Genomic DNA, 27,942 nt, shown 5'->3' on the forward strand with positions numbered 1-27,942 from the left:
AGATTAACCATTACCATTTTAACAATATTGTCTTCTAGCCAATCACAATGGCATGTCGTTCCATTACTGTAAATCTACTTTGATTTTTAATTTTGTAGTACATGAATTATTTATCTTAATTTACTTGAGTATCACGCATACATGACATATATATTGTTAGCTGTTATAGCACTTTTGTACCTTACAGAAATATAAATATGTAAGTACACACATTTATGAAGAAATTTAAAGTGCTAATGCTATTAAATTGTAAATGATTTTCCATCTCAAAGATGAATCCTTATTAAGAATGGCAACCAGTTCAGACTAAAATGCATTTTATCTACTTTAAATTCTTTTGGTAATATTTTATCCTTCAAATTTGTTGAATTAATTTATTAGCTTTAGTAGAGCCTTTTTTAATGGGGTCTGTTGATTTTTCTATATAAGGTTGCTTTATTTGTAAAACAGCTTATTTTTTTTTTCTTTTGTTTGCCAGTCCTGAGGCTTGAACTCAGGGCCTGGACATTCTCTCTGAGCTTCTAGTGCTCAGGGCTAGAATGCTGTCATTTGAATCACAACGCCATTTCTGGCTTTGTCTGTTGATGTGGTACTAGGAATCAAACCCAGGGCTTCATGCATGCCAGGCAAGCGCTCTACCACTAAGCTACATTCCCAGCCCTAAACAGCTTTTCTTAATTCTTTGCAGTTCCTTTTGCTTCTTCTTTCTTGCCAAATTTCTCTGTCAAGAATTTTCAGTATACTGTTGAATGAAATAAGTAAAAATAACTGGGGCTGGGGATATGGCCTAGTGGCAGGAGTGCCTGCCTCATATACATGAGGCCCTGGGTTCGATTCCCCAGTGCCACATATACAGAAAATGGCCAGAAGTGGCGCTGTGGCTCAAGTGGCAGAGTGCTGGCCTTGAGCAAAAAGAAGCCAGGGACAGTGCTCAGGCCCAGAGTCCAAGCCCCAGGACTGGCCAAGAAAAAAAAAAAAAAAAAGTAAAAATAACTATTTTTAGGAAGAAAGCCTTCTGTCTGTTACCATGAAGTATGATGTAGCTGTGAGTTTTCAGAGCCTTCATCATGTTAAGGAAGTTTTCTTCTCAGCATTTCTATAAGGACTGGGTATTGGATTTTGTCAAATGCTTTATGTGGATCAGTTGATATGATTAGATATCCATTCTTCTAGTAATGTATTATAAGAATTTTTATATATTAAACTATTTCATTCTTGATATTTTATCATGGTCTATAATCTGCAAGACTTTTACTAGAATGTCTCTGAAGAGTTTTATATCTATATGGATAAAAGACAGTGGTCTGGAGTTCTTTGGACGGTTTTCTAACAGGTGGTACTGGTCTCATGGAATGCATAAGGAGATAGTCTTTCCTTTTATTTTAAAATGGTTGAAAAATAGTGTCAAAAGACAAAATAACCATTTAGTTAAAATATCTCAATCTTCCTTATTTTCTACTATATTTTACTGTTATTTTTTATGAAGTAGAGTGTTATAATAGGTTGAGCAGGAGAGGTGACTTTTACAAGACCAAAAAGAAAAGAAAAGCTATAAGCTGGGCATCACTGGCTTATACCTGTAATGCTAGCTAGCTACTCAGAAGGCAGAGACTATGATTTGAAGCCTGCACAAGTAAAGAAATGAAAGCAGATTTTTCATTGAAAAGTTACTTCCTGGGGCTGGGAATGTGGCTTAGCAGTAGAGTGCTTACCTAGCAATGCATGGAGCCCTGGGTTCAATTCCTCAGCACCACATATATAGAAAAGGCCAGAAGTGGTGCTGTGCCTCAAGTGGTAGAGTGCTAGCCTTGAGCAAAAAGAAGCCAGGGCCAGTGCTCAAGACCCTGAGTTCAAGCCTCAGGACTAGCCAAAAAAAAACAGTTACTTTCTTATATGATGGAATGGAGTGACAGATTAATAAGTAAAAAATAAGTGGTTAATATGGATAACTTTTTGGTATAAGGATTAGGACAGAGAACTTCATTCTCATGCTAATTGAACTGGTCTATTTGGGAAATTTGGCTGATTTCTCCCTAGTCCCTATGTTTAGCAATGTGAAATAAACACTTTGATTTGGTAGCTAGAACTTTAGCATGAGCAAATCCATTTTGATTTTTGGCCTGGTCTGTTGGGGTCTAATGTTACGGTTTAATACAAAACAATGGTCTCCTGTAATTTTTTTTTGCCAATCCTGAAGCTTGAACTCAGGGCCTGAGCATTGTCTCTAGCTTCTTTTTGCTCAAAGCTAGCACTCTACCACTTGAGCCACAGCACCACTTCTAGCTTTCTTTTTCTGTTTATGTGGTTCTGAGGAATCGAACTCAGGGCTTCATGCATGCTAGGCAAGCACTCCACTGCTAAGCCATATTCCCATCCCCTCCTATAATTTTTATTAACTATTAATTATTCTTTATTTGATAGAATTCACCACTGAAACCCTTTGACTCTAGGCTTTTCTTTGTTGGAGGTTTTTATGGAGAATCCCCATTTAGGGAGACATGACAGAAATACCAGGGTCCAGGTGAAGTGCAAAAATAAATCCAGCCTTTGAAATAGGTCAGATGAAATACACATGTAAAAACTGAGCTCTCAAGATTATTATGAATGTGCCAAATTCAAACCATGGTCTGAATTCTGCCATGGAAATGTAGTTAGCCAATCAGCAAAGTCCCAGCTGTCCCCATAAAACATGCTCCCAAACCATAATGGCACTGCAACAGTAACAGCAATAACGGTGCTACCCTTCTTTATCTAGTTGTCCAGCATTTTTCTCTAATAGTGTCTTTTTTTTTGGGGGGGGGGGTTGTTTTTTGGCCAGTCCTGGGACTTGGACTCAGGGCCTGAGCACTGTCCCTGGCTTCTTCTTGCTCAAGGCTAGCACTCTGCCACTTGAGTCACAGCGCCACTTCTGGCTGTTTTTCTGTATATGTGGTGCTGGGGAATTGAACCCAGGGCCTCATGTATACGAGGCAAGCACTCTTGCCACTAGGCCATATCCCCAGCCCTCTAAAAGTGTCTTAATAAACCTTTCGTGTGCGTGTGTGTGGTTGTGCATGATCTTGGAGGAAGACTTGGAGGATTTTTTTTTGTATCAGGACCTTTGGTAATATCACACTTAGATGTGGAGGAAGCTTCAGGTCTCTGGACAGGATGATTCCATGGTGAGACCCAGACTTCCTCCTTTAAGGTTTTTGGAGCTAAATGCTCCTAGGAGTGAAGGACCTAAAATTTCTATAGACTCCTTGGTAGAATGACCTACTTCTGCAAATGCAGGTCTTTCGCTAGGGTCACTCTGGTGAAACAAAAACAATTAGCGCAAAAGGAGTTTCCCTGCCTGCAGTCTGTAAGAGTGAAGAGCCTGTCTGCCATCTCCTTTTCAAGTCCTCACTGCCAGCTCAAAAGCTGTTTTTACCTCTTTCATACTTTTACTTCCATATTCTGTCAACTCCAAGGACTTTAGCTCTGCCTTGCAGAAGGATGTTGCTGCCTTGTGTAAGAAATGTTGGTGCCAGAGGTGAGTAGTGGTTGTCCATTGTCCCTCCTCTCCTCTGGTCAGGGCTAGTTTAGACCCAGCACTATGACTTCAAATATTGGAGTCCTTCCAACCTTGAGAGTGACACTACAGGGGTCCACTCATCCTAGAGAATTTTCTCCTAATTTGGGGGTCCCTCTGATTAGAGGGGATACCCAATTGGAGGTAAAACCAAATTGTGTCCCCCATGTGCATCTATCTGGGCCTTTTCTACTGGTGGAATGCCCACTGACAATCCCTCTTCCAAAGTAGAATAAGCCACTTCCGCCCACTTAGACTCATCTTGGGGTACAATCTCCAAGAGCTAAATTTGATGCTTTTTTTTTTTTTTTGTACTTTGGCGTGGCTGACTTACACACTGCCAGATTGAGATGTCTGGCTTCAGAACTGCATTCTTAACTGTAGCACCATTTGACAGCTTGTCTGCCATAATTCCTGTGAGTGTTCTGAGATTCCTTCTGTCAAGGCCTCATTCTCTCAGGATCAGTACCTCCAGAGAGGATGTTAAATGTATCTGGGCAGAGTACCCCAAAGTGAAGAATCCCTTGATGTTCTAAATGATCCTAGCTCTCTTCTGCCCCATTTGTGTGATCCAAACTGTTTTGAACCCTCCCCCATCTTCTAATTCCTAAGATGCATCCACTCTTTAAAACTTTAACCTTTTTTTCAAATCCTTTGAGGCTTATGCAGGCTCTCTAAGCTCTGCCTTATGCAGGCTACTGAGCTTCTGTCCCCTTTACATACTAAGTCAGGACAACCATTCAATGCCCAAGTTTTCAAACTCCACAAAATCCAGTGGATCCTCTTTCAACTCTCTGATGTGTTCCCCATGGCCCCCAAAATTAAACATCTTTTTTTTTCCCCCTCTAGAAACTTTTCACTATTGCTCTAACCTTCTGGACAGACTTTGCATTTTGCCCTCTGCCCAATGGAGTCTTCTGCTCTCCTCAGATATTTTTTGTGTTGCTGGTTAAAATCCACATGAAAAAAGTTCCTTTTCGTCTTATCATGTTACCCAGGCTATCAGAAGTTAAATGAAATCAGACTGGAAGTGTGGCTTAAATGGTAGAGAGCCAGCAGGTAAAAAAGCAGAGCAAGAACACAAAGTCCTAAGTTCAAGCCCTAGTACTGGCACTAGAATACATAATATACAAATTTCATTTGAAAATATTAAAGGAAGTACTCTAGTTCAGAAGGAGAACTTGAATTGTTTTTTCACTTTTTCTTCTTGGAATTCCCCCCTCCCCAAATTCCCATTTGTATGTTCCACGCTTGATTTGGACTTTGCGGATAACATGGCTTATATTTCATCTGAAAGTCCTTTGGAAAAATCTTGTGGTTGCCTTCCCCAGTGGCCACCTTCCATAGAGACCATCTCTTCCATGATGACACTAGGATGCCATCTTATTGCCCCCTAGGGAGAACTGTAATTAACCTATGGCCAAAAGATCTGAGGATACACTAAATTAATATACTTGTTTATAGGTATTATTTTTGTGCAGTAGTCTATCATACATCAGGCAAAACTTCATTTGTCTCTGGAAATGCACAAACTATCTGGCTTGGTCTTGTGGCTGATTTTCATCTTTGAGGGCTTTTTCTAATGCATAGGTCACTCCTTGTGTGTGGTATGTATGTATGTGCAAATACCTTTAGAAATAATTCTTAAAGTACTATTATAAAGTTAATATATAAAATTTTTCTATGAAAAGTTGGGTATCTTATCTCACTCAGGTCTAGCTAAAATTTAGGCATTCAGAACGAAAAAAAAGTTGATCTTTTTAAGTGTCAAGTGGAAGCCGTGGCTATCTGCCATTAGGAATTAAATTTTAGCATATTGTTTGGAGAACACACAAAAATCATGTTCAAACTACAGCATGATCCATGAACATCAGTGATTGAGATAATGATTTCTTTACTATCTTGGTGTTTTTGTTTTTTCCTGTATTGAGGTTTAACCTAAGGTCTTCCTGCTCTACCACTTGAGCCATGCTTCCAGCCTTTAACTCTTCTGTGTTGGACTTTTGCTAGGGTCACCATCAGACCATAGAGGTTCTATCTTCACCTGCTGAGAATCTGGGGTTATAAGTAGTACCTCACCAGGTCCTAAGTATTTTTGTATATTGTTTTGCTTTTTACTAAATCTCAGAGATTTTGTTTATTCTGTTAGTAGTATCTTACTTCTGTTCTTCAAATGTTTTCTTACCTTTCAAGTCTAGAAATTTTTCAGGCATTTTACCATTATTGCTTTTCTTGTTTTCTCCTGCAATTTCCATTCCACTTTATATTGAATCTTTTATTTTTGTAGTCTGTTACCTTCCCTTCCCTTTGTTAGACTTGCTTTTGAGTAAATTCCTCAGAAATATCTCAGTTCTCCTGGATTTAATATAGTTTGTATCAATTTTTTTTTTGACGTAGGCACACATGGCTATCACTGTCCCTCTTAGAATTGCCTTTGTTGTATAGTATCTGTTCTGGTATGTTATGTTTTCATTTTGATTTGGTAGTTTTAAATTGCCGCCAATATCTAGTAACTTGCTGATTATTTACAAACCTGTGATAGGGGCTGAGAATGTGGCTCAGTGGTAGAGTGCTTGCCTAGCATGCATGAAGCCCTGGGTTTGATTCCTCAGTACCACATAAGCAGAAAAGGCTGGAAGTGGTGCTTTGGCTCAAGTGGTATAGTGCTAGCCTTGAGCAAAAGCAGCTCAGGGCAATGCCCAGTTCAAACCTCAGGACTGGCAAAAAAAAAAAAAAAAATCCTGTGTCCATGTAGCTTCTTTTAATTTTTGTTTTTTAATTATATTCTATTACAATCTGATAAAATACATGTTTTTTTTTGTTTTGTTTTGTTTTTTTGCCAGTCCTGGGCCTTGGACTCAGGGCCTGCGCACCATCCCTGGCTTCTTCCCGCTCAAGGCTAGCACTCTGCCACCTGAGCTACAGCGCCCCTTCTGGCCGTTTTCCATATATGTGGTGCTTCATGTGTAGGAGGCAAGCGCTCTTGCCACTAGGCCATATTCCCAGCCCCAATATTTGTTAAGACTTACTTAATGGCCAAAATGTGATCTATGTTGAGTTTCATGGGCTACTGTGAACATATATACCACCCCAGTTAGATGAATATTCTGTTAGTATCTGTGAAGTCAATTTGATCTCTCTGGTTTGTTGGGGTTTTTTTTTTGGATGACCATATGTTGATAAGACTAGGATAGGAAGGTTACCCACAACTGTCTTATCTGTATGCACTTGTCTGTGTCCAGTAGTAGTAGTGTTTATATCTCATGAATTGAATGTACCAACATTTTGTGTATATAAATTTCTAACTGGCATTTCATGATGGAAATACAATTCCTTCTACAACTACATAGTAACCCTGTTTATCATTTTCTCTTGGGTCTCTTTGGTATAGCTATTCCTGCTTCCTTTTAGCTTCCACTTACTTGGTATATTATTTCCCATTCTTTTCACATTCTGACTCTTAAGTGTCTTTGCTATTGAAGCATCTCTCTTGTAGACAGCAAATATTGAGATCTTGGTTTTTAATCCAATCAGCCAATCTGCATATTTTGATTAGTTAAGGCTATTTGTATTTAGGTTATATCGAGAAGTGTTTGCTAATTTCTATAATTTTGTTGGAATATTTTCCCTTGGTTGATATTATTGTTCACTTCTTTCATCCTTATTTGAGGTTGCTGGTTTACTGAGTTGAAAATAATTCTTCCTAATTCTCATGTGTCCACCTATTTCTGAAATTCCTTCCTGAGCTCCGATGTTTATGACTGTCTTCTTCACTCCTGTTTGAAAGATTCTTTAAATACCTTCTGCAATACTGGCTTAGTGGTTATGAGTAGCTTATTGTGCTCATCATGGAAGCCCTTATTTCTCCTTTGATGTTAAAGGATAACTAAGCTGGACATAAGATTCTTAGTGTTCTTTACTCTCAATCCAAGCTCAGAGAGAGAAACAACATATGTTTAATATGTGGAAGCTAGATCTAAAAATACAACTGGACATAAAAATGTATAGGGGGCCTTATTTATACACAAACTAAGAAGGACCACTTAAGGGTAGTAACCAAAAGGCAAAACTCCTCTGAAGATCTAAAGTACTATGTATCAAAACAAATTCCAGGAAATAAAAACATATTTTTTGTTTCTGGGGGCGGGGGGGCAAAAGGTAGGCACAGGAATGGAGGGAGGAAGGGTGAACAAATGTAGTCACTGCATTCAGTATACTCTATGAACTATACCGACACTGATGTCTCATGCCTGTAATCCTAGCTACTCAGGAGGCTGAGATCTGAGGATCATGGTTCAGAGCCAGCCTGGGCAGGAAAGTCCATGAGACTCTTATCTCCGAGTAAATACTGGAAAACTGGAAGTAGCGTTCTGGCTAAAAGTGGTAGAGTACTAGCCTTGAGCAGAAGAGCTCAGGGCCAGCAACACAAAAATTAACATCAAGAACCCCTGGGCCAGCTAGTGTTTAGTGCACATGGAAGAAACAATAGTTTATACTGTCTAGGCCCTGAGTTTCAAGCCTCATGGCCAGCAAAAATTAAAAAAAATATATGCAACTTGTAGGCAAGGATGGGAAAGGGGGAATGAGGGAAAGCTAAGAGGTGATGCTGTCCAAGAAACATTGTACTCATTATCTGATTATGGAATTGTAACTCCTTTGCTCCTCAACAGTTGTTTTTTTTAAGTTCTGAAGAGGTCTTAGGTAATTGTGATGATTTTGCCTTTGTAAGTTGGCACTTTTTTCTGATGGTTTTCAGTAACTTTTCCTTGGTTTCTAGGTTTGACATTTCAAGTGTAATGTGTAGTTTCTTTTCCAGTCCAGTCCATATGCTTCCTGTATCTGGAGGTACTTATTTTTCCCTAGATTTGGGCAGTTTTGTACAATATTGTCATGAATTGCTTTTGTATGCTTTGTGTATATCTCAGCTCCTTCTTTTTTTTGGCCAGTCCTGGGCCTTGGACTCAGGGCCTGAGCACTGTCCCTGGCTTCTTTTTTGCTCAAGGCTAGCACTCTGCCACTTGAGCCACAGTGCCGCTTCTGGCCGTTTTCTGTATATGTGGTGCTGGGGAATCGAACCTAGGGCCTCGTGTATCCGAGGCAGGCACTCTTGCCACTAGGCTATATTCCCCAGCCCCCTCTCAGCTCCTTCTTATCCCACAGATTAAGTTTGATCTCTTGATCATGCCCAGAATTCTTTTTTTTTAATCTTTTTTTTAATTGTCAAACTGATATACAGAGCGGTTACAATTTCATACTTTAGGCATTGGATACATTTCTTGTACTATTTGTTACCTCCTCCCTCATCCCCCCTCCCCCTTTTCCTTTCCCCCTATGAGTTGTTCAGTAGATTTACACTAAACAGTTTTGCAAGTATTGCTTTTGTAATCGTGTCTCTCGATTTTGGTGTTCCCTTACAGTTTCCTAGTTCTAATACCTGTATACACGGTTTCCAATGTACTCAGATAAGATACAGAGATAGTGAAGGTGCAACCACAGGAAGATGCCCAGAATTCTTACATTTTGGCAGTATTGTTTGAATTTAGGGCCTTGTGCTTACTAGGCAAGCATTCTACCACTTGAGCCATTTTGTTTGTCTCTTTCGGACTACCTGTTTTCAAGATAGGTCTTGATTTATATTCATACCAACCAATTGCAGTTCTCCTATTTGTACTTACCTTTGTAGCTGGGATGACAGGCATGTACCACTGGATCTGGCTATTAATTTCCCCATAGCTTGGTTAAAATGGTAAACGTTTAATACAATAAAAGTATCTAAAAAATGTATACCAAGGGCAGCTCTGCTCACTCCTCCTCTCATTTTCACCCTCATTACTTCCAGGCATATTAGTTGCCTTAGAGTTTCTTCTTAAATATGAATTCTAAGTCAGGTGTGGTCTTATTTCCTTCCACTCCTTTAACCTCTTTACACTATTTTCTTTCATCTGAGAATGTATCATGAATTCTTTACAAATGAAAACATGCATCATTCCTTTCTCATAATTGCACACCATTCCATTATATTTTGTATTTATTTAGCTGGCCCATTCTTATGTGATATGAGTTTTCCTCAAGATTTTTGTAGCTTCTCCACTAAAATTTTTCCATTGGAATAGGCAAATTTCATTTCTAGACCTCTATTTTTTCTATCCTCATTTTCATATTCTTTTTAGCCCTTCCTTTTATATTCTTACATCTAAGAATTATATTATTTAAAAGTTCTTAGGAGTCTAAGAAACCTTTCCTCTTTTGTCATCTGCTATTCATTTGTGGTGACAATTTCATTTGGCTTGCAATTTGGGGAGTGAAGCTCACTTTCAACTGGGATAATTTTTTTTGCCAGTCCTGGGACTTGAACTCAGGGCCTGAGCACTGTCCCTGGCACCTTTTTACTCAGGGCTAGTACTCTACCACTTGAGCCACAGCACCACTTCCGGCTTCTTCTACTTATGTGGTACTGAGAAATCAAACCCAGAGCTTGATGCATGCTGGGCAAGCACTCTACCACTAAGCCACATTCACAGCCCCAGGGATAATTATACAGCCCTTGAATGCAAACTCTTGACTCTCTATTGTGTCTTCCATGTGCACTAAGCAACGGGTCTAGTTCTTAATGTTAATTTTTGTGTTGCTAGCCCAGAGAAACAGTATATTCAAAATCTAAAGACATGTACATGCCTAACTAAAAACATTTCAGGAGGAAGATCCCTTTTCCTAATCCAGCACCCAGGCCAATACATAAACAAGCTGCTGGACACACGCGTGTGTGCGTGCGTGCGTGTGTGTGTGTGTGTGTGTGTGTATTGGTCTTAGGGCTTTAGGGCCTACATGCTGTCCTTGAGCTTTTGTGTTCAGCTTTTTTAGTGTTTAACTAGAGAAGAGTCTCATGAAAGCGGAGCTATGGCTCAAAGTGGTGGAGTGCTACATTTGAGTAAAAAAGTTCAAGGACAGCACCCAGGCTCAGAATTCAAGCCCCAACAACAACAAAGTCACATGGACTTTTCTGCCCAGAACTTGTGTTCCTCAGATCTCAGCCTCCTAGGTAGCCAGGATTACAAGGCACCTAGTAAACAAGCTTCCTTTTATTTTCCTGGGCTAGGGCCCAGACATTTTCCCTTGTTTACTTTGTATGCAACTCTTGGCTTTATCATGGTGAATTATTTCCACACCTTACCTCATCTGAGCCCAAAGCACACACCATGTAAATGTGTTTCATTTGTCTCTAGCCACTAGAGATTACAATTTCTCTGTGGTGTGATGACTTGCATCATAACATTACACAGCATTTCTAAGTGTTTTACATTATATCAAATAAATTTTGTGCAAAAACCTCTGATATTAGCCCAACTATGCACAGAACAAGGTTGTAAGGCACATTTGAATCTTAACAGCTATGTTATCATAGGCAAATTGTTTATATCCATTCTGTTTCCTATCCTATGAAACATCAAATTAACTAGAGGATCATATGAGTAAAGGATAAAATGTTTAGTACAGTATCTGGCATGTACTTACCTAATTTAATTTTAGTCTTCTGGGGTCTACAAAGTAAAAAGTGCTTCTTAGGAGGGTGGTAAATATGTCATATATCTAGTTTTAACAGTGGCAATAAGACTGACTACAAAAGTAGGGAAATTTCTCAATCATGTATATGTGTTTGTGCATATCCGTGAGCTCAGTAATCATTTATTAGGCAGTAATAACAACAAGCTCTGATAATTGTAACACAAAGTATTTTTCATAGTGATGAAAAAGAAACAAATGCATCAAATAAGATACTAATGTGGAAAGTAAATCTACAGAAAATACTAAACACAACATTTTTGGAATAGAACTCTCTTGCCATTAGGATTATACTAAAAGTAAACAAGCAAACTCACCTAAAGCTGGTCACTTTAAGTATTCAAAAACAAACTGAAAGACTGACAAAACAAATTTCTCCTATACTAGGAAAAGGCAGAAGTTAATACATGGAGAAAAACTTCTAGGATAACTGACTTTAGGACACTAATTAAAAAATTCCAGTGAATTTTATACTAAAAGAAGACAGAAGGAAAACACAAAATAAGATTCTTAAATAGGTTAAGGACACTGAAAACTAAAACTTTTTAAGCAGACTAACACTGAATAACATGAGATTCTCTCATGCTTTGTTCTATTCTAAGCTTATCACACCATCATCAAAACTCCTTTCCCAGGATTTGGGGATGTGGCTTAGTGGTAGAGTGCTCACCTAGAATGCATGAAACCCTGGATTTGATTCGTTAGTACCACATCAAGAGAAAAAGCTAGAAGTGGTGCTGTGGCTCAAGTAATAGAAATCTCCCAATGTATTTTCTCACGCTTACATTGTTTTTCTTTCTTTCATTGATGACACCCATTCAAAGTTAAACTCAAATGTTAAAACAGTTCAGCATGGTGGTGCATATCAGTACCTGAAGAATAGGTAGGAGGACCAAAGACTTTTAATGTAGCCTGGGCTATAGCAATACTCTGAAAACAAAGCAAAACAAAAATACTTGAAATTACAGCCACAGAAAAGTCAGAATTCAATTTTATTTCACATTGATAGAAACTGTGAAAAACATTTAAATATTCCCACATCACAACACATTTCACTGGAATATTTCTTGCCATAGAGACCTTACTGATTTGTGTAACTGAAATAACTATGTTCTTCAAGGCAAATGACTTAGTAAATGATTGTTTAAAATTTTCAAATCCAGACACAAACATATGGCTTCATTATTAACATCCTATGTAGTCCATTACTAAATTCCATGATCAACTAGCACCCATTTACAAAGATGCATTCTTAACATTGTTTTGGTCAGTTGGAATACAGAAGAAAAATTAACACTTCAGAAATATCAAGCATACACCTTTGCTACATATTAAATTGTGTGATAACTACACAGTAGTATAAGGTTCCGATCTTTATTACCCATAATTTGTTCTTAAATAATTTTTACTGGTAATCCAGACATTTTGACTACTTAAAAATCAAATGATTACTATTTGTATTGTTCAAAAGATCTTTTTATTGTGCTGGTACTAGGGATTGAATTTAGGGCCTGCATGCTGTCCTTTAGCTTTTCGGCAAAGCTGGCATTCTACCACTTAAGTTACAACTCCACTTATGACTTTGGGGTGTTTTTTTTTGGGGGGGGGGGTTAATTAAAGATAAGAATCTCAGGCTTTCCTACTCAGGCTGGCATCAAACAGTGATCCTCAGCTCAGCCTCCTGAGTAGCTAGGATTACAGGTATAAGCCATCAGTGCCCGGCTCAAAAGAAGTAATTTTTAAAACTCATTTGACTAAAGTGAACATTTCAAGTAAGTCTATTGGCAGATAAAAATAATGTAACATTTTCTAATGAAACACTCATTTTGTACAGTAATTGGTTTCAAAAAAAGAAAAAGTAAACTTAAACTCTATGCTACAGACACCTAGTCGTTTTACTAATTCGATTTTAAGATCCATCTTACATATCTGAATATACCAGAATATAATGTATCCCTTTTTTAACAAGAAAATAAAACCACAGAATTATTATTATTACCTAAAGATTCTAGTAATTAGGTCTAAATTTGGACTAAGGTGTAATTATTTGAAATATGTAGTACAGGAAGTTTAATGTTTGACTTCTTTTATAATGTACATAGATTTTAAATACCATGTATCTGCAATTCAGAATATAAAATTACAGCATGTCTTGAGAGTAGGTGTCTATGGCAGGGAGGCAATATTTGGTCTACTATGAAAGTCAAGAAAGAATCTATTTTTTGAGAGTACAGAAGAATATTAAATAGAAATGATATCTGGGAAAAAGCATAGTCCCTCAAATAAAAGGGCCATTCATTCAAGATAGCAGTATTACTCTTTTCTGACATTTAAAAGTATTATCCCTAGTATTAGGAATAACATAAAATACCATCTAATTCTTATGTATGACAATCATTACATATCTATGAATAAGATATAAAAATACAGACATTGCATGATGACTAAGCAATTGTGGAACAACTCCCTAGACTAAGCCCCATAGCACTAATACATCATTTATACCTTAACTGCTTATTAATATCTGAACAAATTTTCTCTAAGAATACTAGTTATTTTTAGTGATGTAATAAAAACTCTGATTGCAGTCTTTTATTTTGCTGAATTACATTTGAGAAAAAGAAGCTAATGGCTTCACTTATTTTAATACTAGTATATTCTGGATTATCTTATACAAATACATGTATAGAAACTTAAAAGATCATAAATTTCCCATGGGGAGACATTATTGAGTCTGAATCATTGTGTGTATTTGCAAAACATTTACCACTGCAAACATTATAAGTTTTAAGATCAGGCATGGGAGAAGGTTTATAATCAACTACAGTGATGCTGGTGTACTTCCATCCAAGGCCTCTTAGTGACATCAATCAATTGGAGGTAGGAGTTTATCAATGAATTGCTTGACATCCATCATTTCCTGTTTGGAAAAAGTAAATAAATAATGAGGTATAAGTCACAAATTAGGTCCTGAAAATGTCATTAAGTAAACCCATGTGGTGTGCGTAGGTAAGATGAAGCTGTAATTTTTTCAAATTACAATGAAAAGACCAAAGAAAAATAGAGGCCCAGGGTGTGGCTTAGTGGCCTGGCATATGCTAGGGCCTGGGTTTCACACCGAGCCAACAACAAGGTGGGAAGGGGATGGGGGTAGGGGGGGCGCACCTCTGATAGAAATTTTTTTGGGGGGGGGCTGGGGATATGGCCTAGTGGCAAGAGTGCTTGCCTTGTATACATGAGTCCCTGGGTTCGATTCCCCAGCACCACATATACAGAAAATGGCCAGAAGTGGCGCTGTGGCTCAAGTGGCAGAGTGCTAGCCTTGAGCAAGAAGAAGCCAGGGATAGTGCTCAGGCCCTGAGTCCAAGCCCCAGGACTGGCCAAAAAATAAAAATAAAAATAAAATAAAGCACTTGAGATTAGGAATAAAGCTTAAAAAATTTTTTTTTTTTTTTTTTTTTTTTTAGTCTCATGGAGTTTGAACTCAGGGACTTGCACTTACTAGGCAGGCACTCTACCCAAGCCATGTACCTTCAATAGAAATTTCAGAGCAGTCACTATAATGCTCATTTACACTGAAATGACAAGTCTCCCTATTATCTAATTATAGTTCCATCAAAATGGCATCTTCTGATTCCTAAAAGCAAACTAGGAGTAAGAAGTTTAAGAGACAATCTTTATACCAGAAATGTTAGTAACTATATAATTAGTAACAACTTGGATGAATAGAGAAGACTAGCTTTTACCATTTTTCTCATTAGAATGCAATGCTAAATCTATAACATGAACTATTTGTGCCTTTCATAAAGTATTGCATAGAATTACTAAACATTTAAAAGAAAGCATGTACCTATGATAGCCTGGAAAGATAGGAACATGAACATACCAAGGATTTATTAGAAAAGAAGCTCCAGGAAACCTCCAGTAGTCTGGTTTTTTTCTCCCACCTCCCTCAAACCCACTTCAAAGGCATCCATCTTACCAGATCAGAAAGTAGCTATGCAGAGAACTTGCAACTTTGTAGTTACTCCAATAGTGTTTTCACCATATCCTGAAGCCTCTGACACCTCATTTCATTCAATGTCCTCAAATGTGTTAACACAAGCACCTTGCTGGCCCATAGGTTATATAAGGTCCATTATGTAATGAAACATATATTCTCCCCTTTAAGTGATGTTATAAATATCCAAATGGCCACTGGTAGGCATGGGAGAAGCTTCCCTAACCCCCGTCCTAAATGAGTACTCAAGGTGCCAGCTCCTTACCCACTCCCTTTTATGGATGGAATACTTCATTTTGGTGGGAGAGCACTGAAGGATTCTCTTATCATTCTGTCCCTGAAGCAACTGACTTAGCCAAGGTGAGTGGTTTTGTTAGCTTGGACTACTTTACTCTTAGCAGCTAACCACTTTTTATTACAAGACTTCACAAGTTCCACACCTGTCCCGGTTTCCTTTATTCTTATCAAGTTATCTTACTTTACTGAAAAAGAGCATCTAGTGAAAGCTTGTCTGTTATACATCATCTGTCTCAATTCAAAAGTGTTTTCTTCTCGGGGCTGGGGATATGGCCTAGTGGCAAGAGCGCTAGCCTCGTATGCTTGAAGCCCTGGGTTCAATTCCCCAGCACCACATATACAGAAAATGGCCAGAAGTGGCGCTGTGGCTCAAGTGGCAGAGTGCTAGCCTTGAGCAAAAGGAAGCCAGGGACAGTGCTCAGGCCCTGAGTCCAAGGCTCAGGACTGGCAAAAAAAAAAACCAAAAACCAAAAGTGTTTTCTTCTCTTTGAAGGTAAGACAATCCATCTATGGTTTTAATTCTATCATATGATCTCTTAAGATTTCCTCCTTCCCTTCCTTCTCCTTTCAACTCCTTGCCCTTTCCCTTTTTCCTTTTCCTTTTGGACTGGGGATTGAGCCCAGAGACTCACACTTGCCACTTAAGTACTCTCTCTTCTTCAACCATGCTTTTCCTTTGTTTTTTTTTTTGCTAGCATAAATTAGTTGTACAAGGAGTAATGGTGGTTCACTGTAACATTTCCATACACATATACAATGTATGCCAATCAACCTTAGCCCCTCTGTCACTCCCTTACCCCATCTCCTCACTTCTAAAATATTTTGACAGATTTCATTGTTCTATTTTCTTTTTTGTTGGTTTTTGGGCTTGAACTCAGGGTCTGTGCACTGTCCCTGAGCTCTTTTGCTTAGGGCTAGTACTCTACTACTTTGAGACAAAGTGCCACTTCCAGTTTTCTGGTGGTTAATTGGAGAGAAGAGTTTCCTGGACTTTCCTGCCTAGGGTGGCTTTAACAATCCTCAGATCTCAGGCTCCTAGTTAGGATTACAGGTGTGAGCTACTGGTATCTAGGCCATTGTTCTATTTTCATGTATGCAAATAAATTACTTCAACCCATGTTCATCAAGTAGGTCTTGTTCCTTTTTGCCCAAGATGATCTCAGGCCTAGATCCTTCCACCTCTGCCTTATGAGTAGCTAAATTATGGGCATGTACCAAAAGGCCAGGCAATATCTCCATTCTGATAGTATTTTCCTACAATAATTGTTCAAAAACAGTGACACTTAATCCAAATCTCCATTGGTAGGCTTGAATTTCAGACAAGTATGTTCACCATTTCCTTTGATATCACAAGGTGTGTCAATCTCAATACAGTTACTAAACTTAATCTTAAGTGTCTAATACTTCCTTCTTTCCTAGCAATAGAATTAGCCTGTAAATCCTATTGGATTCTGCCTTACCTGGTTGTTCCAGAATGTAGATTAGATCAGAACTCACTTCAGTCAGAAACAGATGGTTTCTTGCTGACTAGAGAATAAGACTATCCTCAGTACAACATAAAAGCTTCTACAATAGAGCCCCTGCTTCTTCTCTCCTGCCTTAACATCTAGCTTTTCATTAAGACTCCAACCTAACTAGACAGTTCAATTTCCCTGCCCTGTAGTCCCTCCCTTACCTGCATAATTGCTATATACAGTCTAACTACTTATTCTTCCAAATCTAGCTCTCCTACTATAATCTCAGTGCTCCTAAAATTAATCTTACTCCTCTGTTTTCCAGGTCACTTGTCAAAAACAGCTAATCTATAGAACTCCAACCTGGCAAGCCATAAGTTCAAACCCCAGTACCACCAAAACAAAGCCTGCTAATATAATACACACGTATCACATTCTGCTTTCTATAAGGTTACTTAGATATACATCTTTCTCTCCTACTAAAAAACATTTCCCCCCCTGGTGCTGATGCTAGCTAGGACTTGAATTTAGGGTGTGGGTACTGTCTCTGAGCTGGTTTGTTTGTTCATTTTGCTCAAGGATAGCACTCTACCACTTGTGCCACAGTTCCACTTCCAGCTTTTTGGGGATTAACTGGAGATAAGTTTCATAGATTTTCCTACCTGGGCTGGCTTTGAACCACAATTCTCAGATCTCAATCTCCTAAGTAGCTAAGATTAAACTATTTTAAATGTTATGAATAAAATCATGTACAAAGCTAACTTCAGGCACCTACCTCTTGACATGAACTGTGCATCATGCCTTCATATGTTTTGAAAGTCACATTGGCTGGATTGACCAATGTTTTCAGTTTTTCAACAGTCAGAGAACCAAACATTAGGGGAACTAAAGGATCACAATCCCCATGGCACTGGAGAATAGAAATATCTCTATTAGCGCCACTTATAGGACCCTGCAAAAAAAACAAACATAAAATAGTGTTATTGACGCAAATATAAAAAGCATTATACATTTAAAACTGTAGATATGCCCATTATCAAAATTCCTTCTATTCCCTCATGTCTTTACTTAAACTTCTAAAAGATGCGTGATTATTTTGCCTTGGAAGCTAATTACATCTTAATTCACCTTTATATTCTCAGTGTCTTAATATGTCAGGTAGTCAATAATTACTAGCATACATAAAGCAAATAAATACATTAATAAACTATAGCTTATGTTTAATGCACCAGCAATGTTAAAACTCTAGATTTAAAAATGAACTGGTCAGGGGCTGGGGATATAGCCTAGTGGCAAGAGCGCTTGCCTTGTATACATGAAGCCCTGGGTTCAATTCCCCAGCACCACATATACAGAAAATGGCCAGAAGGGGCTCTGTGACTCAAGTGGCAGAGTGCTAGCCTTGAGCAAAAAGAAGCCAGGGACAGTGCTCAGGCCCTAAGTCCAAGGCCCAGGACTGGCAAAAAAAAAATGAACTGGTCATTGCTGCACTATTCACAATAGCCAAAGTATGGAAACAACCCTGATGCCCCACAATAGATGTGTGGATCCAAAAAATGTGGTACCTATATACAAAAGAATTTTATACAATCATTAGAAAGAATAAAATAATATATCATTTGCAGGAAAAAGGATGGAACTAGAGCAAATCATGTTAAGTGAGGAAAGCCCCTATCAGAGATACAACGCATGTTCTCTTTTTTTTTGGGGCCAGTCCTGGGGCTTGGACTCAGGGCCTCAGCACTGTCCCTGGCTTCCTTTTGCTCAAGGCTAGCACTCTGCCACTTGAGCCACAGCGCCACTTCTGGTCATTTTCTATATATGTGGTACTGGGGAATCGAACCCAGGGCTTCATGTATAGGAGGCAAGCAGTCTTGCCACTAGGCCATATTCCCAGCCCCGCATGTTGTCTCTGATGTGCAGGAAGATAGATCTAAAATACACTGGTATATGACAAATTACACAGGATCCTTGACACATACAGTGAGACCAAAAGATGATAGTCTTAGGAGAGAATCACAAAGGTACAATACCAAGCATGTCTTCCTATGTATATAAAATAATATACATACTGAAACAAACTCAAAAGATACAGAAACAAGACTTTTTTGTTTTTTTTTCTCATGAGTCTGTTTTCTTTACCACACACACACACACACACAGAGTATTCATATGCCTATCTGGGGGAGGGCACATATGAGGAAAAAGGATGAAAAAAGTACATCAGTGGAGCACATTGGACATTGATGAAAGTGAACCACACAACATGTAGGTGGAGATGGGGAGGGAGGGGGGATGGGAGAGAATGAGGAACAGATGACACTGTACAAAAGGAAATGTACTTATTACCAAATGCATGTAAATGTAAGCCCTCTATATTACCTCTATAATAACAAAATGAATTACAAAAAAAAACTGGAAGCTAGATTCTAGGGGCTCACACCTATAATCCTAGCTATTGGGCTGAAACCAAAAGGATCATCATTCAAAACCAGCCCAGGCAGAAAAATCCAAAAGACTCCATCCCAAATTAGCCAGCCAAAAAAAAAAAAAAAACCCATACAAAAATACAAAAAATCTCAACTAGAAGCACAGCTTAAGTGATAGGGCATTAACTACAAGCTGAGCAAGCCTTCCTCTGAGTTCAACCCCCAGTACTGGGATGCTTGTAATCTAATATTCAGGAAACTGAAGCAGGAGGATCTCCTAAGTTTGAGGACAGCCTAAGGTAAATAAGACTGGACTGGGGCGGGGGGGGGGGGGGGGGGGGAGGGGGAGACAGGCTTCAAGTAGAAATGAATGACTGGGGAGTAGCACACTCACCTAGCATGTGTAAGAGAAAAGGCCATAAGTTTAATCCCCAGTGCTGCAAGAAGAAAGGAATTCAAAAATAATGTCCACACCTGCCATATGTTCTATATATTGCTCCACTGTTTGAATATTTAGAAATTATATCTGACTGGGCACTGGTAGCTCACACCTATAATCCTAGTTATTCAGGAGGCAAAGATCTGAAGATCATGGTTCAAAGCCAGTGTAGGCAGGAAAGTCTATGTGATTCTTAATCATCAAAAATCTGGAAATGGAGGGGCTTGGAATATGGCCTGGTGGTAGAGTGCTCGCCTCATATACATGAAGCCCTAGGTTCAATTCTTCAGCACCACATATATAGAAAAAAGCCAGAAGTGTCGCTGTGGCTCAAGAGGTAGAGTTCTAGCCTTGAGCAAAAAGAAACCAGGGACAGTGCTCAGGCCCTGAGTCCAAGCCCCAGGACTGGCAAAAAATAATAATAATAATAAAATAAAATAAATAAAAAAGCTGGAAATGGAGACGTGCTTCAAGTAGTAGAGTGCTAGGCTTGAGCACAAAAGCTCAGGAACAGTGTCCAGGCCCTGAGTTCAAGCCTTAGGACAAACACACACACACACACAAGCACACACACACAGAAGAGAGGGAAAGGTAGGGAGAAAGAAGAGGAAAAGGGACAAAGGAAGGAAAGCAGGAAGGAAGGAAATTATATCTGATAGCAAACTCCTGCTACCAAATACTGAATATATTAAACATTAAAAATGTTCTATGTATTAAAAACAGCCCTATTTTATCATACTCTAAAATGTACCAAATCTTCTAACTTAAGATTTATAACAATAGTTATTTCTTACTGCATTTCATGTAATCCACAGTACAGACAGTATAGTATATAGATATAAAACCCAGTAATACAACAAAAAAATTTTAGGAAAATTTTCTTAAATGATAATGATTTATGTAACCCATGATGTGATGAGATTGGTGCGGGGTCACCAACTGTAACCAAAGTACTGCTGTGGTGTAGGATGTGGACAGTGGGAGAGGCTGTATTCCCAGGGTTGAAGGAACTCTGTACTTTCCACTCAATTTTTCTATAAGCATAAAACTACTCTTTAAAAACAATAGTTTATTAATTGAAAATAAAAGGATGAACTCCCCAACATTATTATCTCATAACTCTGCACTTGTATTTTATGCACATCAAACAAGCTACCTGTGGAAAGGAAGTCCGAAGTGGAAGCCAGCAACTCAGTGCAGTGACGCCTGCCAGTTTCTGCTGCATGGTGAGAGCAGTGTATAAAGATAAAGCTCCTCCCTGAAAAAAAGCAGGGAGTCACTGGAACGTGCATTCTGTCAGCAGCAGGAATAAATTTCTTTTTCTTAACGATGGTCATAACTAAACTGAGCCAGCACTGGTGCTCACACCTATAATCCTAGCTACACAAGAGGTTGAGATGTGAAGACAGAAGTTTTAAGCCACCCTGGGCAGAAAAGTCTGAGGCTCCATCTCCAATAAACCAGGGGGGAAAAAAAGCTACACTTGGGGTCTGGCCTAAGCATGAGTGCACCAGCCATGAATGAATGAAAATGCAGAGACTAAGAGTGTGAGGAGAGAAGGAGAGAGCATGAGTTCAAACATTCCAAGTAAGATATTCCTTATGAATATTCTGGATTTGTAGTCACCATTTTGTTCTCTGAAAATTCCTAGGCATAAAATCTAATGTACAAGGAAATTGGTATTGTTTTCTAAAACAGGAATTCAAGGTAATGAAGACTGTGTAGCAGTCCTATCTGCTACTCTTTAGCAGTTATGTGTGCCCACACCCTGTTTTGGGAACTACATTCTTACAGCCATCTTCAGTCCTTGTCATTCTGTCCATGCCCATGAGAGTCTTTCTCCCAGGACTGTAGACTACCAACCAGTCTCTGTGTGGCTGGAATGGTAACATGAAGAGGCTGGAAATGCTATGGGCTGCAGATGCTTAGATGGCCAACCAATGATGGAAAGGCAGAAGAAACAGTTGAGCTGAGAGACAGAGGAAGATAAGAAAGGAGAGTCCTCACAGCTTGCTGAAACCGAGCCACTTCCTGAAGCCTTGCTTTATTTTTATCTACAGTTCCCTTGATATGATGCCACAGACTCCTAACTTATTCTTTCTTCCTAACTATATAGGAAATGGTTTTCTGTAGGCTATAATCGATGAATCATAGTAATAAGATTCATAGGTCTCCATTTTAATCAAACATCACTAATCTCTGTCCCCATGTTTTGTCAAGATGTGTGATCATATTTTCACCACAAACACTAAATCAAAACCTTCTAACTATATTGTATCAACAGCATACTTTTCTACTGAATTTTATTCTTAAGTGATTTTAGAACTTTGAAATTTCCCTAAGTTATTGATTAAGGAGATTTATAGCATAGAAGCTACAGTATTTGGGGGATGAGTTACATGAGCAGAAGTACTGACATATTATTCTCAAGATAAAGGAATTGGCAGTGGAGAAAATATAAAAGGTTGGAGAAGTACAAGGAGTAAGACACCAAAGTAAACATCATATACTTTTATCTATACCTATTTTATAGACCAAAGAGGGAAAAAGGTTCTCTCTCACCTTCTTTCTTATGGTTGCCACTAGTAGCCTTCTCTAAGGACTATGCAATTAAAAGGGCACATGATATCAATTTAGAAACCTAACTACAATGTATTTTGATTATCTTTAAAAAGTACATTCCAGGTTCCAACCTATTATTTAATGAATAGATTTTGCAAGCAATCTGAAAGATATAAGACACTGTGAAACTAGGAAACTAGAAAAGCAAAAAGTATACTAGCAGAAGTTATTTCCACTCTAATCAAACTTAATTCCCACTAACAGAGTCTATAACAGCTAATTTTAAAAGGCTCTTCTATAGAAAAAAGAAACCATAGGTTTCTAGATAAATATACTGAAAGTACTGACATCTTACCTGAGAAAATCCTCCTAAAATAATTCTGTTAGAAGGAATGCCATTCTTTACCTCTTGCTCTATCAAAGCTTTTACTAAAAAAAACAAAAACAAGAAAGTTACCAAAATACTTGTCTACTTATACAATTTAAAGTAGGAAAAAAATAACAAGAACAACGTACATTCAATATGGAAATGGGAATATGGTCCTCACTCTAATTCACTTTGGGGAAGAAATAAATAAAAAGTCTTTTGTAGGCCAACTCTACTGTGAGGACAAACCTTTTCATTCTAGAATTCACTAGATATAGAAGGGCCAGGCGTCTTCCTGTCTTCACAGAGAAGACATTCCATCCTCCCACACTTGAGGTCATACTTTTACCATCTTTTATTTTTAGGCAAAATCTTAGCTCTAAGATTCTGTCTTTGAGAGCTGGTTGCTGGTGGCTCATGCCTGTAATGGTAGCTACTACTCAGGAAGCTGAGATTAGTTTGAGGCCAGCTGTGATTGTGTTGGCTGTGATTCTATTATCTCCAAGTAACCAACAAAAACCTAGAAGAGGAGGAGGACTCAAGTGATAGAATGCCAGCCATTCTAAGCAAAGCAAGAATATAAGGTCCAGAGTTCAAGTCCCAATACTGGCACCAAAAAAACCCACTAGCTTTAGTCTATGTTTTGATGAGTCTGAAAGTCATTCTTCATGGTATGACATTCCCAATTACCCAATGTCTCTTGAATGTAGTTTCTTTATCTCAAAGATCTCTAAATTCTGTTTTTCTCTCATTTTGTGCCAGTACTAGGGCTTGAACTCAGGGCCTGGCGCTGGCCCTGAGCTTTTGTGCCCAAGGCTACCATTCTACCACTTGAGCTATAGCTCCACTTATGACTTTTTGATGGTTAACTGTAGATAAGAGTCTTATTGACTTTCCTGCCTAGGCTGGCTTTGAACTAAGATCCCCTTAGTAGCTGGAATTATATAAGGGTGAGCCACTGACACCTAGCTTTCTAAATTCTTCTTAAAGATATTTTAAAAAAAGGCTTTCACTGAGTTTTGGATTTTAATCTATTTCAGAAAATTTCAAACATTCAAAAGTAAAAACAGCAGTGTTATGATCCTCCATCTACACAGCATGTGGGTCAATTCCCAGCCAAGTTCTTTCACCAATGCTGCCCACACTCAGGAATCACTACCCACAACATTTCCAATTCTGGTCATCACAGTGTTTTAGTTGTAAACATTTGGGTACATTAAAAAAAAAAAAAAAAAAAAAAGGAAGGGTTGGGAATGTGGCCTAGTGGTAGAGTGCTTGCCTTGTATACATGAAGCCCTGGGTTCGATTCCCCAGCACCACATATATAGAAAATGGCCAGAAGTGGCGCTGTGGCTCAAGTGGCAGAGTGCTAGCCTTGAGCAAAAAGAAGCCAGGGACAGTGCCCAGGCCCTGAGTTCCAGACCCAGGACTGGCAAAAAACAAAACAAAACAACAATAAAAAGAAAAGGAAGCTTCTGTGCATTTTTTTAAACTACATTATCTCACAGAAAGTTAATGTACTTTTTGTTTTCACACCCCAATAAGCCAAGTTATTTAAAGGAGAATGGAATACTAACCAGAAAACAGGCTTTGGAGATTCTATAAAGCATAGCCTATACTGTGTAAATCAAAGTAAGTTTTGTATATATTTGACAGAGCTGAAACTTGATAAATGCTATTTTTCTCTACCTACCTTACCTCTACTGCCATAAACATGTGGATATGGTAGAAAATGGAATGAGAAAAGCAACAAACAGCTAGGATGTGACTCAGTGGTAGAGCATTTATGAAGTTCCTGGCTCCCACCACTACCAACAAAACAAAATCCACATTTACAAAAGAAACAACACTACCTCTTGAGTTCACATAACTGTGAATGGTCAATATTGAATTTCAATACTGAGTTTCCTAAGAATAGTTATGAATGATTTTGTCTTTATAAAATTTTTCTGTACTTACCATTTTCTGATGCCTGCTTAATTCCATATTCATCTTCCTGGGATTCTGGTGAAAGCCCAATGATATCAAACCTAGAAAATAAGGCCAAATCTAAAAAGACCCATTCAATTTTAAGAAAATCTATTCTTGGTGAGTATGTCTTACTAAAGAAGTGTCAAAGGTGCCATCGGCTCTATCTAGAGCAGATGGCAGGTGTCTTGGAAAGCAGTGAGGAGAAATCACAACCTGTGGCTGGGGATATGGCCTAGTGGCAAGAGTGCTTGCCTCTAATACATGAAGCCCTGGGTTCAATTCCCCAGCACCACATATACAGAAAACTGCCAGAAGTGGCGCTGTGGCTCAAGTGGCAGAGTGCTAGCCTTGAGCAAAAAGAAGCCAGGGACAGTGCTCAGGCCCTGAGTCCAAGGCCCAGGACTGGCAAAAAAAAAAAGAAAAAAGAAAAAAAGAAATCACAACCTGTAAGCAGCATCGAGGAATGAGAACCCAGTCCTGCTTCCTGATCATGAAGTGCAAAAGGAATAGGAGAATTTGAGGGCAGAAAAAGAAGTGATTGCCTTGAAAACTAGCTAGCTCTTAGGGAAAATAACAAGTGGGAAAAATTAAGAAGCTCTAACTTAACTGAAGTATATGTATACCACATGTGATCATTCAAATGTCTGATTACTGAAATCAACAAAGGCTTATTAAAGCAATAAGAGATGTTTTGCTACAGTATTTCTATTTCCTCAGTTTCTCATCTCCCTACATGTTTAGATAGCTTAAATTTACCCATAATCTAAAGCATGAAAATTTAAGTGAGCATAAATTTAATTATGTAATTTTGCAAGCTTAAATAAACTGTGTATACACAAGACTACTTCTGACAAAAGACTAAAGGGTTCTTAATGAATAAACTCTTACTTACCATGAAGGCATAGCCATATTCATATTTAATGTAACAGGCATAATTGGCCTACATGAGAATATAAAAACAGAAAAGTCAGAGTAAAGCCAAACCTGATAAATTCCATCAATCAAAAATTGATAATTACTTGAAACTCATATAAAATTGCATGCTATGATATTTATTAACATGAGCTGTTTTGCGTATCCATGCCTGAACAAGTTGCTCTTTAAGCCCTCAATTATTTTCTAAAGACAGAGAAGCAGCTGCAGAGTAAGCTCCGGCTGGGGGGGTGAGGGGGGGGAATTCTTTCTCAAATCCTTACTTCACACTTTTAACTTTTCAGGACATGAGAAGGCAAAACCAGAAACCAAGACAGTTGGAAATACATACACTAGAAGAGCAATTTACAGTTCAGACAATGTAGCATTAATTCCTATATGTTCAGATTACATTATGCTTATTGTCCATTTCATAGCTCTGTACCTGGTAAATAAATTAATGCTATGCCTAAGTACCCCTACATCCAAAGTAAGGCTCACATAAAAAATAAGGGTGAATAATCTGAAGTTATCCAGGCAAAAAATTAAAACATACTAAAAACCAGATACTCCGTGTTTCCTGCAATAAGTCTACTTTAGAAGTTACAAAACCTAAGTTGGGCACCAGTGATTCATGCTTGGTTCTAGCTATTCAGGAGGGTGAGTTCTAGAGGATCGTGGTCAGAGGAAATCCCAGAGAGAATGTGTACCAGACCACATCTCCATAACCAGCAAAAAGCAAGCTGGAAGTATGGCTCAAGTGTTCAAACCAGCAGACAAGTGAGAGACGCTAAATTCAAGCACCAGTAATGCCAGAAAAAGTTACAAAATTTTATCAATATTACTTTTTTAATGCCGATCCTGGAGCTTGAACTCAAGGACTGGCTGCTGTCCCTTAGCTTTTCTGCCCGAGGCTAGTGTTCTGCCAGTTGAACCACAGCTCTACTTCAGCTTTTTTGGTGCTTAATTGGAGATAAAAGTCTCACAAATTTTCCTGCCTGGGATGGCTTTGAACCCCAATCCTCAGATCTCAGCCTTCTGAGTAGATAGGTTGTGAGCCATGGGTGCCCAGCTTTTTAAAAGGTTACTTCTTTTCTTTTTTTTGAACCAAAACTGGGACTTGAACTCAGTACCTGACACTTTTGCTCATTGATTAATGTTCTACCAACTGAGCCATGCCTCCTCCAACCCCACAAAATTTGAGAATACAAAGTTCCCTAAATTAGGAAAAAGACTGAAAGCAATTCAGACCAAATAACAAGACAGCAGAAGTTCCAAGACAGTAAAGCTACAATATTCAGTTGTAGCATATACACACACATACTCCCTTCTTTCCTTCCTTCCTGCCTTCAGATTCTCTGAACTTCCTACTCTCCTTCCCTCCTTCTCTTTTCTCTCTCTTTTTCAGGGTAAAAGGAGGAAGGCCAGAAGTAGAGGTGACTCAAGTTATAAAGCACCAACCTTGGGTGTGAAAAAGCTAAGCAAGAGCATAAAGCCTTCAGTTCAAGCCTCACTAATGGCAAAAATGAGGGGGACGGGATTCGCTAATCTCAGATATTTTCTGTCTCAATCTTGCTACCACTTCTAGGGATGAATTACTCATCTCCCTAATTCCTTCCTTCCTTGTAGCTATTGTTTCTCAGCAAGCTTTTGACCTAAGATTAGCCAAATTTATTGGTTTTCTGAGTTTTGCTGAAAATTTCATACTTTCTCCTGTTTTATGATGGTACCAGGGTTTGAATCCAAGGCCTTGCACTTGTTAGGCAGGTGTTCTACCACTTAAGTCTTGTCCTTGGTCCTTTTTGCTTTACTTTTACTTATTTTTCAGGTAAGGTCTCATGTTTTTTGCCAAATCTGATCTCTGACTGTGTCTTCCTACCTCCATCTCTTACAGCTGGGATTGTGGATATGCATTACTAGGATCCCCATCCTGCCCAGCCCAAAACTTAATAATTTCCATTAAACACACCTACAAACATTTTCAGAGCCAAAATGGAAACCAATTCAGACTCCAAATGTGAATTCTATTCACAGTACATCCCACTGTCTAACTGATAACATTTGAGTTCTCAACATACCAACATTATTCACAATTCTACAGGTAATTCCCCAGCTACAGAGACCCTATTGGTATCCTATAACATTACATGTATTTATATATCTAAAAGAATTTCTCTGGCTTTTAAGTTCAACAGCAATACTTTAAATTTCTCAAATAAAGAATGAGAAAAAAAAAACTTAAATTTAACCAAGAGACTAATTAATCAGTCTTAAAGAATTCTATCTTTATTTTTGTTAAATATTTAAAAAAAGATATCAGTAATATTCAACTGCTTTTCTGGAAAAGTAAAGCTCTCACAACTGTTCTGAATTACAAATCTAAAGATGAGAAATACTC

The 27,942-nt window shown here is 38.4% G+C and overlaps 1 protein-coding gene and 1 long non-coding RNA gene across 2 annotated transcripts in view; one reads left to right on the forward strand and one right to left on the reverse strand.

Moving 5' to 3' along the window:
• Window positions 1-4,244: 4,244 nt before the first annotated feature.
• On the forward strand, window positions 4,245-27,932 carry LOC125360652. The gene is made up of 3 exons (XR_007212781.1): window positions 4,245-4,492; window positions 18,510-18,517; window positions 27,099-27,932. It is a non-coding gene; the product is annotated as an uncharacterized LOC125360652 (long non-coding RNA).
• Window positions 13,109-27,942, reverse strand: part of Lypla1 (lysophospholipase 1) — a 28,100-nt gene continuing 13,266 nt past the window's right edge. Inside the window, exons 4-9 of the mRNA XM_048358681.1 lie at window positions 25,525-25,572; window positions 24,621-24,691; window positions 22,650-22,723; window positions 20,889-20,990; window positions 17,640-17,816; window positions 13,109-14,033 (exon numbers count right to left, since the gene is read on the reverse strand). Of these exons, the coding sequence (XP_048214638.1) occupies window positions 13,980-14,033; window positions 17,640-17,816; window positions 20,889-20,990; window positions 22,650-22,723; window positions 24,621-24,691; window positions 25,525-25,572 (526 nt within the window). The 3' untranslated portion in view covers window positions 13,109-13,979. The remainder of the gene's footprint in view (window positions 14,034-17,639; window positions 17,817-20,888; window positions 20,991-22,649; window positions 22,724-24,620; window positions 24,692-25,524; window positions 25,573-27,942) is intronic.

This window comes from Perognathus longimembris, chromosome 12 (genome assembly GCF_023159225.1).
Source record: "Perognathus longimembris pacificus isolate PPM17 chromosome 12, ASM2315922v1, whole genome shotgun sequence".
In the NCBI taxonomy this organism is placed as follows: domain Eukaryota; kingdom Metazoa; phylum Chordata; class Mammalia; order Rodentia; family Heteromyidae; genus Perognathus; species Perognathus longimembris.